The following is an 18422-nucleotide window of genomic DNA, read 5'->3' on the forward strand; positions in this document are numbered from 1 at the left end:
CATAATACTTAAGTCGGTGATGCGGTTCCCTTGTAGGTCTGTCCTCTAACACACTGAAAGTTCGTAGAAAAGGGATAAAAGAGCACTTCTTAGGAAGAGCACACCAAAAAAGGCATATAATTTATAAAAATATAACTCTTTGTATTGTTTTTGAGCTATTTGTAATTTAGATTGCTTTTGTATTTCAGGAGTACAAGCAATTTTAAAATTGTATTTCGAGCGTCATTCCAGTTTTGACCAGATAATTTTTTCGTGTTTTAATTGTATACCGATTTTCATTGTGGGCTCAGCCCGCAACAGGGTTAAGGCTTCCCTTATATTTTTACAATGAGGCCTAATAGCTTGTTATATAGATGATGTATTTCTGTTGCCGCTATAACAACAAATACTAAAAACAATATAAAATAAATATTTAAGTGGGGCTCCCATACAACAAAGTAACAAACGTTTACCGTTTCTTTACCGTTTTTTGCGTAATGGTCGTGCGCGAGTTCGACTCGCACTTGGCCGGTTTTATATTTTATTCTAAGTACCTATTTAAACTTCTGTATTATGATCATCTGAATAAAATCGTCGTATCACGGTAAGTCAATATTTTATCTCTGTTGTATTTTCGATTATTCTAAACTTTTTTTTATACTAATATTAATTAAACACTTCTTAGGTAGGTATCCATTAATTAAAGAAGTGCTAAATAAATGCCGTTAACGATGATTCATGTCAATTAGAAAACTTACTTAATAAATAAATATACCAGCGAATTGCTGTGAAAACAAGCCTTTTTAATTCTAGAAACTAGTGACCTAATTATTGAAATAAGTTTTTGGGAAAAATTTAATTTTTGGTACAAGCTTTTATCGCTGACTGTACTTTTCTTACGACAGACAACTAATACTCATCGAGACAATTCTAAAAACCCCTAACACAATTAGGTTGTGTTGTTTCATCCTATGGCCACCTCCTGTCTCCATCATCAGATCAGTTCGACAGTACCATATTATTGTATTGTCATCAGAACTACATACAGCTGCCAATTTTCATGACGCTACGACCCTTGGAAGATGGTTAAATTAGTTACCTTAGATTCCATTACATAGTTACATACAGGTCGACCTAATAAAAGCTTGTTAAAAAAAGCAAACAAGAGGTGTTTATTCAATTAAATATGGCAGCAAATTAAACTTCGCGTTTCCAGCCTGACGGTCCCGGCTTCAGGATTTCTAGAACAAAATGGCACTAATTTTATCTGTACAACTGACTTAGTCTGCCGAGGTTCATTGTTCCAGGCTACCGCGTTTTAAACATTTAAATACTTTCGCATCCTTCGATTTTTTTACTTACCTAATAAACTTGGGCACTGTAGGTATTTAAGTTACGTACCTGATTCCGTATACGTAGGTGATTGTCGTAGTTTTTTGTTATACTACGTTGGTGGTAAACAAGCATACGGCAGCCTCATGCAAGCAGTCTCCGTACCCTATGGATGCTTGCAAATCCAGAGGTGTTACATGCGCGTTGCCAACCCTAACACGCCGCACCATCGTTGAGCTCTGGCAACCTAACTCACCGGCAGGAACACAAGCCTATTGAGTAGGGACTAGTGTTATTTGGCTGCGGTTTTCTGTAAGGTGGAAGTACTTCCCCAGATGGGTTCTGCTCTAGTTCTGGAATGACATCCGCTATGCTGTGCCCTTTCATAAAAAGCAAGAGGACATTCACAGTGCCCAACTGCCCATATGTCCGTGGGATCACCGAAGTGGCCTCTCTTTTGGACGTTTAAGGAGTCTAAAAGTTACGTATATATTATAAATATACAGCACATTACCAAAATGTACAATACTGGAGGCTGATTCGTATTTAACAATTTGTTAAGGTTACGATCTCGGTTTGGTGAGACCTTGACAATCGATCATGATGATTGGTTTTGACGCGATTTGCATGTGAGATATACTGCGAACCAAGGTCGTATCATAACAAGACCAAAACAATAACAAATTGTTTAATTAGAATCGGCCATCGGTCTCCTGGTTTATTTACCTAAGTTTCAAATACGATAACATTTGTGCTGATACTCATTGATACCGGCAGCACTTAAATGACAATAATTAATTTTGTTATGAAGTATCTTATCAATGTTTGCTGCCGCAATTGTAACTGAGTTTATTAATTAAGAACAAGGGTAGTAATCGTATTATCAATTCTATCCAGTGGTGTTGTTCGAATCGGCTTTCAAGCGTAGGTGATCGAACACCAATATCAGCGCGCTTATCGATTACGAATTAAGTACAGGGAGTCGACAGCCAATATCGAAATTCGAACATCATCTGTCATCTCTATCGCTCTTGCTAAATTAGAGTGACATGGAGATCGAGAGAGAGAGGTTCCGATTGTCGTGGTGTTGTAGAGGTTTGCCTGAACGGTTGCCGCGTCTTGTTAAGTGATCGGAATATTCGATCAAGGCCCGACTACGCTTTTCGTCTTCGCAGCTAAATCGACTTTTGATTGTGAGCCCACAACTGCCAATTATAGATTCTGGTTCGGTATTGTTCAAAGCAATCAACTGGAATTACTGCTATGTTCATTATAATTATAGATCAAAAGCCTAAGAAGTGCCTTTAATCTGTGTAGGCGTAATTTGACTGTACCTATTTAGGTACCGTCTACAAGTTGTCGTTCTATATTTGTTGATTTTGTTTTTATGTAGTAAGTTTTCTCCTAATGCTGTAAACAAGTCGTAGTCGTAAAAATATGTTTATAATACACATATATTCTAAAGGTGACATTCGGATGACAATTGCAGCTTTATTAGTGTCGCGGCATTACTGCCGCCGCGTTGACGCAGGCTCTGGCTATTGTCAATTTCCTCGTTAAAATTAGGGACTCAAATTGACAGTGACAGCGGCCGCAATAGTAATGCAACTGCAGTCATGCCGCAACAGTAATGCAACTGCAGTTGCTAATATTACGGCGCGGGCGAATCATTTTCGATTTTCTTATAGTGTTGGTAATATCGTTACCGTAATGCTGCAGCAGTCACGCCGTAACAGCAAGTCCACTGCATTTGCTTTCTGAATGTCACCTTAAAGCCTAAAATAGTCGTGAGTCATATTCATATATTGGTCCTTGTTCACGTGACGTGTCTACTCCGATAACTTAAGGCGACTGTCAGTATGTATAGTTACTATTACCTACAGCAATGTTAGTTACTACACATTTAACTAACCTAGGGGACACAACTTACAATACAAACACAGCATAGGAAAAGGATATACCATTTTATTACACAGTTAACCAACTTTTGTTAATAAATTTAATGTATTATTGGTAATGTTCCAAGTACAATTAAGCAGCAGCGGAGTACAAGGATAAACAGGGATAACTCATGCAAACAAGCCAAGATAAGAACTTGGGAACAACGTCCATTGCCAGCCCTTGGAACAATAGTTGATTCCTATCTAATAAATTCGCTTTGTTCATTTAATTAACTCCGAGAATTGTACTTCTTTCACTGTTGTGCCGACATCGACAGTTTAGAGATTTTACTTGCTGATCACTACAATGTGCATCAGCGTGTGTTAAAACATGAAATAATAGAACATACCTACTTAATATAATTCTAGCTAGAGAAGATAACAAAATAAAACGGCGTAAATCAGCCAATATATTTTTTTGTTTAATTAAAATGAAGAAACGAAAGGTAGGTTAAGTTAAGTATTTTCAACAAAAAAAACCGGTTTATGATTCGTTATAAGGTAAACGCAGCTATTAACGACCCCTCGAAAAACTGCAGGTATTACCGATCTATTTAGGTAATTAGATGTATTTTCGATACCAGAACCATTTCAGCGGTAGGTAGGTAGACTTCTACAAGCGTTTGTTCCTTGGGTATCGGGTAGGTTAACGTTATTTTGAGTGGTGGTTCGAAAAAAAGATAAATTACGTCAATTACGGCGCGGGTAGCGTGGACGCAGGTTATGTAATACTGGCGCTTGTACTTTCAAGTAAGTACGTGACTTTTCTGCTTAAGACATTTATTGAAATAATTGACTACTGTATTACGTACTTTACCTTTTATTACTAAATGTATCAATTCAATTATAAATTCTTGTTTTAACATCACAATTTATCTAAAAAATTACATTGAAAACCATAAAACTTTAAATTCAATCAATCAATCTTTGGGTAATATGGCTCCATCGATACTGTCGATGATTTCGCCAACGTCGAAGTGGATCCCTCGTGGGATCGAATTAATATTATTTGTAATAAATAAACTTCAGGCAGTGTACGGTATATAAAACTATAAAATTATGGCCTCTAGGGCTCTAGCCAGCCACGGTTAGAGGTAGAAATACCAAATGCTCGTAGAGCACGACGTTGTTCGGTTGTATTATGAGCTCTTGTAAGGCGATAGCTGGACTTTACAAGGGCCACGTGGGGCTACCGGCCGTTGACGCCAGAATGGCGATTAAACTCGTATCAAGATTAATTCTTCATTATCCGCACACTTCCATATTAGTTTACTGTATAATAAGCTATCAGTATTACACTTTAAACAACATTAATGGGCAAAAACAAAGAAATTAATCACGACCCGATGTGACCAAGATGGCGGTCGACAAGAAGCCCAAACTTTAAATTAAAATAGAACGGTGATAGCATCACCACTTTTAGTTGTAGCAGCTATCAACGATCCGTAAGTCGGTAACGGCCACAACGTAATGTTTAATTTTTGCGTTATTTTATATTATCATAACATACCAACACAAGTATTTTTATGGACCCGAATAAACTCAAACAATTAGTCTTTTTAAAAATCTATTACCGACATACACTTCATCATCTAGTTTTCTTATTTTAACGCTGTAAAATTACTTATTTTATCACCGATTCAAAGGAATCGGTAATAGTAGTAACTATAAGAAGCTATTACCGATCGTAGATATATAATTTAATTTTATACTTACTCTTGTGACACGATAGGTACCCATTATTATAAATACACACACTCAAACTGACACAGATCAATCTCCCCAAACTAATTTAAGCAATGCGTGAAAGTTCCTAGAAATTTTCGTTCATATTGGAAATATAAAATATTTACCTTATAAAGTGTTAGAAATTTTTAAAATAATTAACTATGGAAACTATGCCACCACACCTGCCTAGGTATATACATATATGTATAAATATATATATATGACTTTCACTGCTGGGCACATACTTTCTCTTATCAGCTTATCACGATCGGAAATAGCTGCTTAAAAATCGTTAATAGCTTCACAGCCATTATTATGGGTCGGCAATAGTAACAATCGACTCAGTAACTATATAAATTAATTTTTACATCATAATCCTTTATTTAGGTACAGGTAGCTTTGTAATTACCTTTTATAAACATAATATTAGCATATAAAAATTGAAAAGTATACTTGAGGGCAACCTGTATACTTAAAAACTATGGTCGATTCTAAAATAGCCTTAAGGGGGGCGTTAATACCTGCATTTACCTTAACGCTCTTAAAATTACATTAACCATTTCCCAAGTAAGGTACCTTATAGAAACGCTGCGTAAGCCACTAAGCTCTACAGGGGAAATGATTAAGCATTGAACAATACTAATTAAAAGGATATAATCCTAGGCTGGGAGTGAACCCCGTAAAATTAGATGTATGAATAATTGAAAACAAGAGGTAAAAGGTACAAGTAGGGTCGTTATCGCTGGCCCGCCGGGAAATGAAGCCGCGGCAGATTTTTGGTCTCGCAAACTTTTTCCTGCTCGCTTGACAACTTGCAGAATAAATTATTTTATTGAGTTACTGTTATTCTTTTGTGGATAGAAAATGGTAAAGGTACGGCATATTTTAATAATTTGACGACTTGTCAGAGCTTATCTGTGATCGTTAGCACGTCTCTGCGGCTTTACGATACATACACGTTACATTTTACTTGACGTTACTGGCGTAATGAGCGGTTGGAAATGAAACCAATCGTAACCGTGCGCGGTAACACGCACTGAGGATCGACTTACTGACATTATCCTTCATTTCTGTACATTTTTTTACAAGGTGAATTTATCAAACGATTTTTAACGAACATGTTATGCCTAAAACACTTGCCTACGCAAGTACTTAAGTAGAATACTTAGTTAAACTATAAAATAAAAGAAAAAAAAACTTCTCGGAGCTATATTGAACATAGATTAGTATACCTATGTTATTAGTGATATTGAATAGCGTAAACTGTAAAGTTACAAGCAATTTTTGAAGTGAAAACTTCTTTAGCGGCGCTGGGCACTTTTTGAGGTGGGGAAAAAATTATAAACTCGAGACAGCGTAGGCGATCACGTGACCGTAAGGGGCGTAAGGCGATCACGTGACCGTAAGCCCCGTAAGGTGGCCACTCATAATTTAAATGGCATTTAAATCAATAAAGAAAAACTCAATGTTATTTGACATTTATGTCGCGGACTCCTTTTCAAGACTCTTTACCTATGTTCAAATAATTTGACGTTGTCATGGCAGTATGTAAATAAACATGTCAATGAAAAAGTGTGATCTTATTTGAGTATGATAATAATATATAATAAATAAATAGAATACCTCCGCTAAACGTATGTATCGTGTTACCGGGCGTCGGTAACATAATGAGGTAAGACTTACCTGGTGAGTTTTCACTTCTATCGGCACTCCCGGAGTGCAACCGTTGTTTTTTTAATAATATTTAATGAATCGAATTGAACTTATTTTTGGATACATGAGGTGGCCATGGGAACTCATGTGATAAAGCAACGCAAGCTAATTGTGTTTGGGGTTGTTAGAATTGTCTCGATGAGTATTAGTTGCCTGTGGAAAGAACAATATTTTTTTCTGTCAAAACCTTAAATGATATAACATTAAATTTGTTATGTTGACGGGGTAGGTTTGCCTTGAACAAACATTAGGTATCGGGGAGTTACAATGTTCTACAAAAAAACCTGACATGTAAGCAGACCAGAAAAAAATTATTATCTTCCAACAAAGTATTTCCAGCCACAATTTATGCCATCCTGCGTCCAAATTGTTTCTTAAGTAAATATATTCAACAACCTTATTTACTCCTTATATTACGCTAAAACATTTTCCGAGTAAAATTAAGAACGCTATATTTATAAAAGAATAAGCCTTCATTTTAGGGAAATTGAGAGTAATTCGTAAAAAAGGTTTTCTCGGCTTTATGAAGAAAACAATACAAGCTCATACCTCATTAATCAATGTCACATCCTAACACGACGGAATGACCGATTCCCTCCAAACAAGAATGTTTTCTTTCTCGTGGATATTGTATTTTGAGTTTTTGGATTAAATAATAATATTAGTGCCGCTGCACTGTCTTTGAACCGGAATATAATTCTGTTTCCTAACCTTTTCAGTCCGGTCACCCCTATGACTAACTAGGGAACCTGATTTTACCCCTTCTGCCAATGGTGATAAAAAATAAAACGTGTACGTTTGTTGTATCGTTATTGTATCATGTTCATAGTTAATGCGTTTTGGAACACACAATGATCACGTGAGTATAACGTGACCGACGCGTCCGACCCAACAAGAATTAACGAACTAAACTGACTGGAATACACGGAGTTCTATAAAGATATATTGTTTTATTTAATACTTGTTTAATACTTAGTCATTAAACATAATACATGGCGCAGTCGTCTGTTCCGTCAATCATGTCGACATTTAACATACCTGAAAAATTAGACGTATCAGGTAATCTATCCGAAAATTGGAAAACATTCGAACAAAACATAACAATATATTTAGTGGCGTCTGGCTTAGATAAAAGTGAAGAAATAAGAAAAGTGGCGATCCTTCTAAATGTAATTGGTGAAGATGGTATCAAAATTTTCAATAATTTCGTGATGACGGAAGAAGAAAAAAACAAGTTTGAAGAGGTAATGACAAAATTCCGAGAATATTGCGAGCCGAAGAAAAATTTGATTCATTCAAGGTTCCTTTTTTATACCAGAAAGCAGGAGGAGAGCGAACCATTTGACAGCTTCCTAACTGATGTAAAGAGGCTAGTTAAAAGTTGCAAATTTGGAGCGGAAGATGAGGCTGTTCGCGACCGACTCGTTTTAGGTACCAATGATCTGAATACACAGAAGAAAATAGTGATAGAAGGCGATGCGGAGTTGGACACGGTAATCACAAAGTTGCGACTTGCAGAATTAGGACGTCAACAAGCTGCAGAGGTCCAGGGCAAAGTCAAGGTTGACAAGGTGATGGATAAACAATCTAACAGTAAACCGGTACATAATAATAACATGGTACTGAAATGCAAATGGTGCGGAGAACAACATGAGCGTAAACTCGAAGTGTGTCCGGCTCGAGGCAAATTATGTACAAAGTGCAATCGATACAACCATTATGCAAAAGTGTGCCGCAGCAAATATGTAAAAGTTATTGCAGACAGTAATCTGCAAAATCAGGAAGATAGTGATGGTGAATTTTATTGTGGCAGTGTTCAGAAGGTACGTTCTAAAGAATGGACACAAACATTATTGTTAGAGGACACCAAAAGTGTAAAGTTTAAGCTGGATTCCGGCTCTGATGTGAACTTGATTCCGTTCACTGATTATCAAGTGATTAAACGAAGAAAAAACCTGAAGTTGGAATCTTCTAAATGTAATCTATATGCTTACAACAATACAGGGATAAAAATATATGGCTCTATATTGTTGGAAGTCAAATTAATGAGTAAATGCTATTTTATAGAATTTATTGTTACAGATTCAGAGTTTCAGCCAACCCTGGGCAGAGATGCTTGTGCAATGCTAGGTTTGGTTGAAAGAAAATACATTAATAAAATTGACTCATTGCAGAATGACATTGTTACAGATGATCCAAGGAAAATGGAATTAATTGCAAAGTACCATGATGTATTTACTGGGACGGGGAGATTTCCAGCTGAGTGTCAAATACTACTGAAAGAAGGGTCTGTACCAATCTCAAAACCACCTCATCGTGTTCCTCTAAAATTAAAAGAAAAACTCAAGTCTGAACTTGAACGATTGTGTCAAAAAGGTGTCGTTTCAAAGATGGATGAAGCCACAGAATGGGTCAATAGAATTGTGATAGTTGAGAAAGACCAAAATGCAATACGTGTGTGCTTAGACCCTAGGGATCTAAATAAGTGTATTCTTAAGAAATATTATGAAATACCAACTATAAATGACCTTAAATCTAAAATATCTGAGGCAAAATATTTCTCGGTCCTAGACTTGAAAGAGTCTTTTTGGCAAATTGGTCTTTCTGAATCTAGTAAAAAGCTTTGTACATTCTCAACAGTTTTTGGCACATACAATTTTAATGTTTTACCATTCGGATTAGACATTTCAGCTGAAATTTTTCAAGAAAATTGTGAAAATTGTTTCAAAAACATTGAAAATACATTTATTTACATTGATAATTTTTTAATATATGGCAAAACAAAAGAGGAACATGATGTGGCTTTAGAAAAAGTCTTAATTAGGGCACAAGAATTAAATATTAAATTTAATCTTAAAAAATTTCAGTATCTCCCTGAAATAGTAAAGTATTTTGGTCATGAGATAGTGAATGGTTGCCTGATGCCTGATAAAAATAAGGTTAAAGCTATAATGGATTATGACTCACCCTCCGATAAACAGAGTTTACAAAGGTTTCTGGGCATGGTAAATTATATGAGAGATTACATCCCAAGATTGTCTGAATTAACAAGCCCGCTAAGAGAACTTTTAAAAAAAGATGTTATGTTTCAGTGGGGAGCGACTCATGAAAAGTGTATTGAACAAATAAAAAACATTCTTGTTAGTCCACCTGTTTTAAGAAATTTTGATCCCAAGCAACCGTTAACTATCCAGACTGATAGCTCAAAAAATGCAATTGGCTGCGTTTTAATGCAATTTAAACAACCAGTTGCATTTGCATCGAAAAGTCTAAGTAAAACTGAATGTGAATATGGTCAAATAGACAAGGAATTTTTTGGCAATTTTATTTGCTTGTAAAAAATTCCATTATTATATATATGGTCGGCATACTGTAGTCCAAACTGATCACCAACCATTAGTTGCATTAATGAAAAAAGAAATTTATTCTATTGCATCACAAAGATTACGGAAAATTAGATTGAAACTAAATATATATGATATTGATGTCCAGTATGTTAAGGGTTCACAGATGTTGATTGCAGATGCTATAAGTAGAGCGTCTTCAAAAGCTGATGCTAGTACACTTGAACAATCTTTGGACCGTGTTGTTCATACTGTGAATGTAGGTGATAGCTTTCTCATAGAGATTACAGAAGCCACGGGTAAAGATACAGCACTATCCCAACTGATAGGATACTATAATAATAGTTGGCCTACAAATATTGATAAAGTTACAGATCTTGTCAAACCTTATTGGAAATTAAGAAATAACATTGTAGTTGAAAATAATATTGTATATTTAGATCATAGGATTATAGTTCCCTTATCTCTTAAGAAAACTGTCATGGAAAAAGTACACTCTTCACATTTTGGTATCACTAAAACACTGGGTAGAGCCAAGTCACTTTTCTTTTGGCTTAACATGAAAAACGATATCATTGATACCATAAGTAAATGTCACTTATGTGAAAAATATAGTGCTAAAAAAGTAAAGGAATCCTTATTATTAGATGAAACTACTCCATCACTCCCATATCATAAAGTGGGTTGTGATTTTCTAAATTATGGTAATGAAAACTATCTAGTAGTAGCTGACTACTATGTTTATAATAATAATTATGATGCACGATCGCATGGTCATTATAAGAGATAGCTTTAAGTCATTATAATTAAGTTAGATTTAAGTTATATTGCAGTGCCCTACAGGGTTTCATAGCTGAACCAATAAAATGTACCAACCTGTATAACCTATGAAAGCAATAAACACACTGATTACTGATTACTGATTACTATACAAAGTGGTTTGATCTAATAAAAGTCAATTCAATGACTGCTGCAACAGTTATAAAAATATTAAAAACCTTATTTGCTACTCATGGTATACCAAGCATTCTCAGAGCTGACAACATGCCATTCAACTCGATTGAATTTAAAAACTTTGCAAAAATGTATAAATTCTCTGTTGTTACATCTAGCCCGCTGTATCCTAAATCAAATGGCTTTGTTGAAAAATATGTTGGTATAGCAAAGAATATGTTAAAAAAATGCAAGGATGAGAATTTAGACATACATCTTGTTATCTTAGAATATAGGAATAGCCCAGTGATAGGTTCACCATATTCTCCATCTCAATTGTTGTTTAGTCGTTTTACTAAGTCTATACTGCCAATACACAACAAGTTGCTTGCACCAAAAGTAGTCACTGATTTTGTTAAGTATCAAGAAAAAAGAAACATTATAAATAAAACTAATTATGATAAGACTGCTAGACATTATAATTATACTCTAGAAAAAGGGCAAGATGTTGTGTATCGCAGAGAAAATGTATGGTTACCAGCCAAAATAGTGGGCCTCCACAATTCGCCCAGGTCTTACTTAATCCAAGATGATCAGGGTTCTATGTTAAGAAGGAACTCTTCGCAATTGAAGCCATCAGTCACTCCCAAGATCCCATCAGATGTTTCTGTTAGGTCGCCTAGACGATGTGTTATACCTGTAGAGGATGGGCACTCGGAGTTACCTATGGATTCAGAACAGATGATGGAACCTGGACCTTCGGCTAATTGTGAAGGCAGACCTAAACGTGTTATTAACCCTCCAGCTTATCTTAAAGACTATGAGACAGACTTATCACATGAGGGGGAAGATGTATCATGTTCATAGTTAATGCGTTTTGGAACACACAATGATCACGTGAGTATAACGTGACCGACGCGTCCGACCCAACAAGAATTAACGAACTAAACTGACTGGAATACACGGAGTTCTATAACGATATATTGTTTTATTTAATACTTGTTTAATACTTAGTCATTAAACATAATACAGTTATATTAGGTTAGCTTATTTACCCCCGTAAAATACCAGTTTTACCCCCACGGGGGCAATTATCCCCAGGTTAGGAACCACTGACCTAAGGGTTTGCCGGCCGAGTGTGACATAGTCGAGTAGGCCAGATATCCATATTTAGGTCGTATTAGAGTAAATATCTGGAAGACCGAGCTTTAAAAACATAAAAACTCAAAAACCAGCGTTTTCCCAGAGATAAGACCAAGCTAGATCGATTTTTCGCCCCCGAAAACCCCCATATACCAAATTTCATCGAAATCGTTAGAGCCGTTTCCGAGATCGCCGAAATATATATAGATATAAATAAATAAATAAATAAATAAACAAGAATTGCTCGTTTAAAGGTATTAGATTAGATAGATAGATTAGATAAAAAGCCGTTATTCGAGCACGGTAATATAGATGTATGGTTGGTTTTTTTTAAATGCGCGAAATTGAGAAATAATGTGTCGCATGGCGTGTAGGTAATATGCGATACAGGGCGATTTCTAAAATAAATGGTAACTTTACCAGCCTAAGTCGGCAATGCTATTTCTGTTCGTCGTCAAAGAAAATATATTATTATCGATAAAAATAAAAAATTGTACCTAAAATAAAATACGGATCGTGTAAAATCGCGTTTTGCCGTTGACCTCGAGTTACTGTGTTTTTTTGCGGTTATTGTGGATTCCACTGGAGTGCCAGCTCTATAAAATTATGTTAACCTCCATTATGATACCTATAACTTTGTGTTGAACTTTATTTGGGTCAACTATATAAAACCTGTGTTGCACGAGCTGTTTCCATCGATATTCGGTCAGTCATGACGTCACGGCACGCTGTTCGGACAGCGTGTCGTGACGTCATGGCTGGTGAGTGCCACTTACTTATCATACAAGTAGTATTAGATTCCATTAAATTAAGCTCTATTTATTTATATATAATATCTAACCCCGGCCGCCGTCCATGGCAGGTGACCTTGGTCCGCCACAAAGGGACGTTCCCGTGCAGCGGGTTAGACCGCGCAGGCGCGCACAGTATACATCACTATCATTACATAGTATAAAACAAAGTCGCTTCCTGCTGTCTGTCTGTCCCTTTATGCTTAGATCTTTAAAAGTACGCAACGGATTTTGATGCGGTTTTTTTGAATAGACAGAGTGATTCAGGGTTTATGTATAATTTGTTAACCCGTGCGAAGCCTAGCTAGTACATAATACATATTTTCGAACATAGTATTCGGACGTCGTTAGTCGCAGGCGACTGGCAGTCGCCCGCCGCGGACATCCTATAATGGCTCCTCTACACGATGGGCCAACGCCGGCCACTCCAAGGGACGCATTTATGCGTTAGAGGGAGCAAGTGATATTGCTATCTCATTCTACCGCATGGCTGCGTCCCTTGGAGTGGCCGGCGTTGGCCCATCGTGTAGAGGAGCCATAGGGCCTAAAACATCGTGAAAACGGTGGACACATTCCGAGCTACACAGGTAAAGGCACATACCTCGGTACAGTCATGCGTCGTAATTACTAAAGAGACAATCACAATTAAGGCTGTGTCCATATTGCCAGTTTTAATTCCCGTAAAAGGCAGTTTAAAAGGCAGATAATAACCTCCGCGAGAGCACAACGGATGCGGTCAGAACGGTGTAAAATGTGCTTTTTTATTGCTCTGTTTTAATTAAATTCTTCGCGTTCGCACTGATTCCTTTAGGTACTTTTTCATTTCATTTTAAAATTTCCGTTTTCATGCAGTTGCAACTTTTACGGCCGATAAAGCGGAATTTTGAAACATTTTAACTAATACCTTTTTCAGAATGCGGCAAGTGTTAATTAATGCTGAACGTGTACGGGATATGCTTGTAATTGTATGTGTAAACAAATTACATTTGAAGCATCACATAATATTTAGAAAAATAATCTCTATCAGTATATATATACAATCAGATAGCAAACATTTACCGCTAAGTTGTATCCTTTGATATTTTATATTCGTTCGAAGTTATTCTAACTTTTATTAAACGGATTCTGAATATTATTATCAGATTTAAGCCTTATTGGTATCAGACCACAATATACCTCACATTCACAAACGTACGCAGTACTAACAAAAACCGTCTAAGATCAGCAACTCGTTTAGCAATTAGTTAATGGTGCCCTTCCTCGTAAATAAATAAATAACAAACTTTCCCTTACTTATCCCGTCTTCAGAAACACAAATATTGACATAATTAATAAGAACAGAGCACGTTCCTTCACTACCTACTTGTACTGAATTATAACTACGAAAATACCTCGCCTATTCCTTAACCTTTTCGACGCCGTGTCAAACACAAAAGCTGTCACGCTGACGCCACGTTACCGAAGTGTCAAAACTGAAATTGAACTTTATGCATATGCACGTAGGTCTATGTTGCTCTGTGGTCTGTGACCAATTAATCGGTCTTTGGCGTTGAACCTACGGTGCGGATATATCGGTCATTGGCGTCCAAAAGGTTAACGCCTGTCTCCCACGATAGTGTCATGTTACATGAGGCAAAGAAGTTTCTACTGCTTCTCTCGTAAATATACTTAATAAGACTATATTTTAGTACCAGGAAAGATTATTGAAGTGAACATTGTTCGACGGAGAACTACTTAATAATAATAAAAAATATGAATATTGAGTAAAAGTGAAATTTCAAGCACATGTCACAATGACCGATGCAGATTAATACATATATACCTAGTTTTGAGGTTTAGACGTCTTCGTCTAAACCTCAAAACTCTCTTGAGTATGTATAGGTACATTTCTAAGAATATTTATTTTTATCCAATCCACGGTGCTGCCCTCATGTTTTATACCTTAAATAATATAATAGTTATTTTCGATACAAGTGCGAAAAAGAGGAAATTCGAAACGAGTGGCGATAAATTAAAACACGATCGAAGGGAGTGTTTTAAATCGACACGAGTTGCGAATTACCTATTCGCACGTGTATGGAATAAAGTTTTACAGTACATATGGCACTTTAAAGTTTCGACATACGCACGAAAAGTGCTATTTTACGCACTAGTGCGGATGTACCCATATGTACTGTAAAAACATTTTTAACTGTCTGACAAGATCTAAAAGATCCAGACTTTTTAGTCATGCTTGTTTTGAAAAAAAAGCTGCACTTTTGGAGGAAAGCAAGCCGCTTTGCACAATAATAGTGGAGGCCCATTAAAACATTTTTTTTCGAAGAACCCGTAATTTCGTCCCTTAGCGGCCGAGGTGAAGCGAGGTCTGTTAAAAACAGAAAAAAAATCCTACAAGTTTTACGGATTATCCAATTTCGTTAAATTTGGTGTCAATTGAAAGAAAATTACATTTTTAATTATAAAAAAAATAAAAACAAAATATTTTTAAAGCAAAATAGTGTGAAAAAATTGAAAACCTATTTTTTCCTTTTATGGTTTATTTGTGCAAATAGTGTCTTCCACATTGAATAATGTTTAGAAAAAAGTACTGTACCATAAAATTAAACACATTTTTCATCATATACTGAAAACCGCATCAAAATCGGTTAAGCAGTTTATGAGATCCATGTTTCAGAAGTTGGCTTAGTTTTATTTATTTATTTTATAGACCAAGAAGCATGTAAATCATAGTAAATTTTAAGTATTTTGTGGGTATTTACTTTATCTATTTTAAAAATATGTGTATATATTCACAAAAAACTGAACAAGTGCGAGTCGGACTCGCTCACGAAAGGTTCCGTACCATTACGCAAAAAAATGGCAAAAAATGTACGTTTGTTGTATGGGAGCCCCACTTAAATATTTATTTTATTCTATTTTTAGTATTTGTTATTATAGCGGCAATAGAAATACATTATCTGTGAAAATTTAAACTGCCTAGCTATCACGGTTCATGAGATACAGTCTGATGTTTACCAGTTCTGTTCCGTTTGGACAGACGGACGGACAGACGGACAGCGGAGTCTTAGTAATAGGGTCCCGTTTTTACCCTTTGGGTACGGAACCCTGAAAAGGTCTATTCGCCTTCATTCGTACTTGGCTCACATGGTACGCTGCACGCTACGTATGTTTGTGAAGTGCAGCTTGAGTTGAGGGAAGGTTAGTTACAAGTTTATTCTTTCCTGAAAAAAAACCGTTATGTGCTCTGCATGTGCATCATACAATTTAATAAAATGGTTTCTAGGGAACCAAATAAGCTTATAAAGGCAGGAAGTACTTCAGGATGCTACTGGACGCTGGACGTGTTGGAGTCTCAGGGCCTAAATAGGGCTGACGGAAAAAGGCCAGAAGGTTTGACACTGCTGAAAACGCAGCCCCATTTGGGATGCGACGTGTGTAAGCACACTTGCCCCTTCACACCTCAGCCACAGGGCGCGTCGGAGCAGCCGCCGAAAATGCAGCAAAACTTAAACGAGCGAAATATTCCAATTTGGAGCCTGCCTACGAATTTGTACACAGGTACCAGTAGCCGTAGAAACAAGCGGCTCTTAGTGTGCTGAGGCAAAAAAAAAACTATCAATAAGTTAGGACAATGACGCCTACGTGAAAAAGGGGCCACCCCAGGTCCGGCGTATATTTAGTGTAAGACACGTCGTTAGCCACACAGCGAAGCAACGCGAGCAGCGTTATAGGCACAAGTTCATCGGACCATTTACCGCATTAATACTGCAAGTTCCCGGCCCTAATTCTGCATCCAAAAAGGAGTCAAACAGGATGATCGACCCACTATCTCCAAAGCTGTTTACCTCTTGCCTACAGGAAATCGTCCAGAAGCTGGTGGCTAAATGGGAAACAATGGACATTGACGTTGGCGAAATAAGGTTGAAAAACCTGCGTTTTTCCGACGACATAGTCTTGTTTTCCCACACTGCACCTCATTTAGAGAAACCTTACACCAGCAACTCTTGAAGTCGGATTCGAAATTAACAGGACAAGTGAAACGTAGGGTCACGGTAGATGGGCAGGATATACAATTTCGTTGACGAATATACCTGCATGGGCCAGATAGAATCCTTCGATAATATGCAGTCCAAGGAAGTCGATCGACGCATCGAAAACGCCTGGAAGAGCTTCTGGTCCACAAAGGGCCATCTTCCACTGGCATCAAAACACAAACACTTCAACATGTGTATCCTTGCTTATCCTAACAACCTACAGCGCATAAACTTGGTCATTAACAGAAGCCCAATAATAGTCCCGACTCAAGAATATGACAGTACTAAAAATCGCCATGTAAATAAAACTTAGCCCAATTCGAAAACTTGAATCTCATAAACGGCTTAACCGATTTTGATGCGGATTTCAATATACGATAAAAAATATGTTTGATTTTATCATTTAGTGCTTTTTGTAGACTTTTTTCTATATGGAACACACTATTTGCAAAAATAAAGTGTAAAAGGAAAAATAGGTTTTAAATTTTTTTTGTATTGACATATTTTATTTTATTTTATTTTTTACGATAAAGAAAGTCATTTTCTTACAATTGACACCAAATTTAACGAAATCGGAGGATCCGTAAAATTTGTAGATTTTTTTTCTGTTTATAACAGACCTCGCTTCACCTCGGCTCCTAAGGGACAAAATTACCGGTTCTTCGAAAAAAATCTTTTTATTGAGCCTCCACTATCATTGTGCAAAGCGGCTTGCTTTCCTCTCAAAATGCAGCTTTCGGGCAAAAAAGCTTCATAACCAGTATGACTATTTTGCATTTCTAGGCTTACAATTTTAAGCACCCACTATACCTGAGAGCACTTAGCTCTTCTATAAGTAAAGCGTCGACGTAAAACGGCGAAAATCATCAAAGCGAGTTACTAAAAAGGGAAGACGTGGCTTTAACCGATAGAAAAAAATGTAGGTAAGTATCTCGGTTCTTGTGTAAGTAACGACTTTCGATTTACTGAATACGAAAGCTCGGAAAGGGTTGCCGAGGGGAGGTATCACTCCGCATCGACTCGAGTGTATTCGTCCTCCAAATAAGGCGTAACTTACTCCGCGCCGAAATTTACGGCGTATGAAAATGAAAATCAGGTCCCGCCACTTTATTTGTGTAAAATTTCAATTTCACACTGCAATGCCCCGTGTCTTGAGTCGTAAATCAGCCCGTGAGCCGCTCCATTCGCTTTTGAATATACGATTACGAGTTTTGAAAATATTATCTCGATTTCTCGATGGGTAAATCACTGCTCCAAACAAATATTTATAGTATCCTACACAATTATTGATTACCTACATTTGTTCTTAAACTAAGTAGTTTATTGGTATTGGTAACAGTACCATGTGTCTTGGGCCAAAATAAAATATTAATTCTGTTAAATTAACCAATTTAAGCATGTAAATATGTAATACGATATTGAAGGCGCTAGAATGTAGCTGTAACATCAGTAATCTTTCGCTAGGTATTTAACACACGAGTGCTC

General features: G+C 36.6%; 1 protein-coding gene and 1 long non-coding RNA gene across 2 annotated transcripts in view; both read left to right on the forward strand.

Annotated features, from left to right (window-relative positions):
* LOC134649686 (uncharacterized) overlaps positions 1–18422 on the forward strand; it is a 272457-nt gene that overhangs the window by 139841 nt on the left and 114194 nt on the right. The window lies entirely within an intron of this gene.
* Positions 7859–10769, forward strand: LOC134649485 (uncharacterized). The gene is made up of 2 exons (XM_063504240.1): positions 7859–8515; positions 8883–10769. The coding sequence occupies exons 1-2, from the start codon at positions 7904–7906 to the stop codon at positions 8904–8906; spliced, it is 636 nt and encodes a 211-aa protein (XP_063360310.1). The 5' UTR covers positions 7859–7903; the 3' UTR covers positions 8907–10769.

This window comes from Cydia amplana, chromosome 7 (genome assembly GCF_948474715.1).
Source record: "Cydia amplana chromosome 7, ilCydAmpl1.1, whole genome shotgun sequence".
Lineage (NCBI taxonomy): Eukaryota > Metazoa > Arthropoda > Insecta > Lepidoptera > Tortricidae > Cydia > Cydia amplana.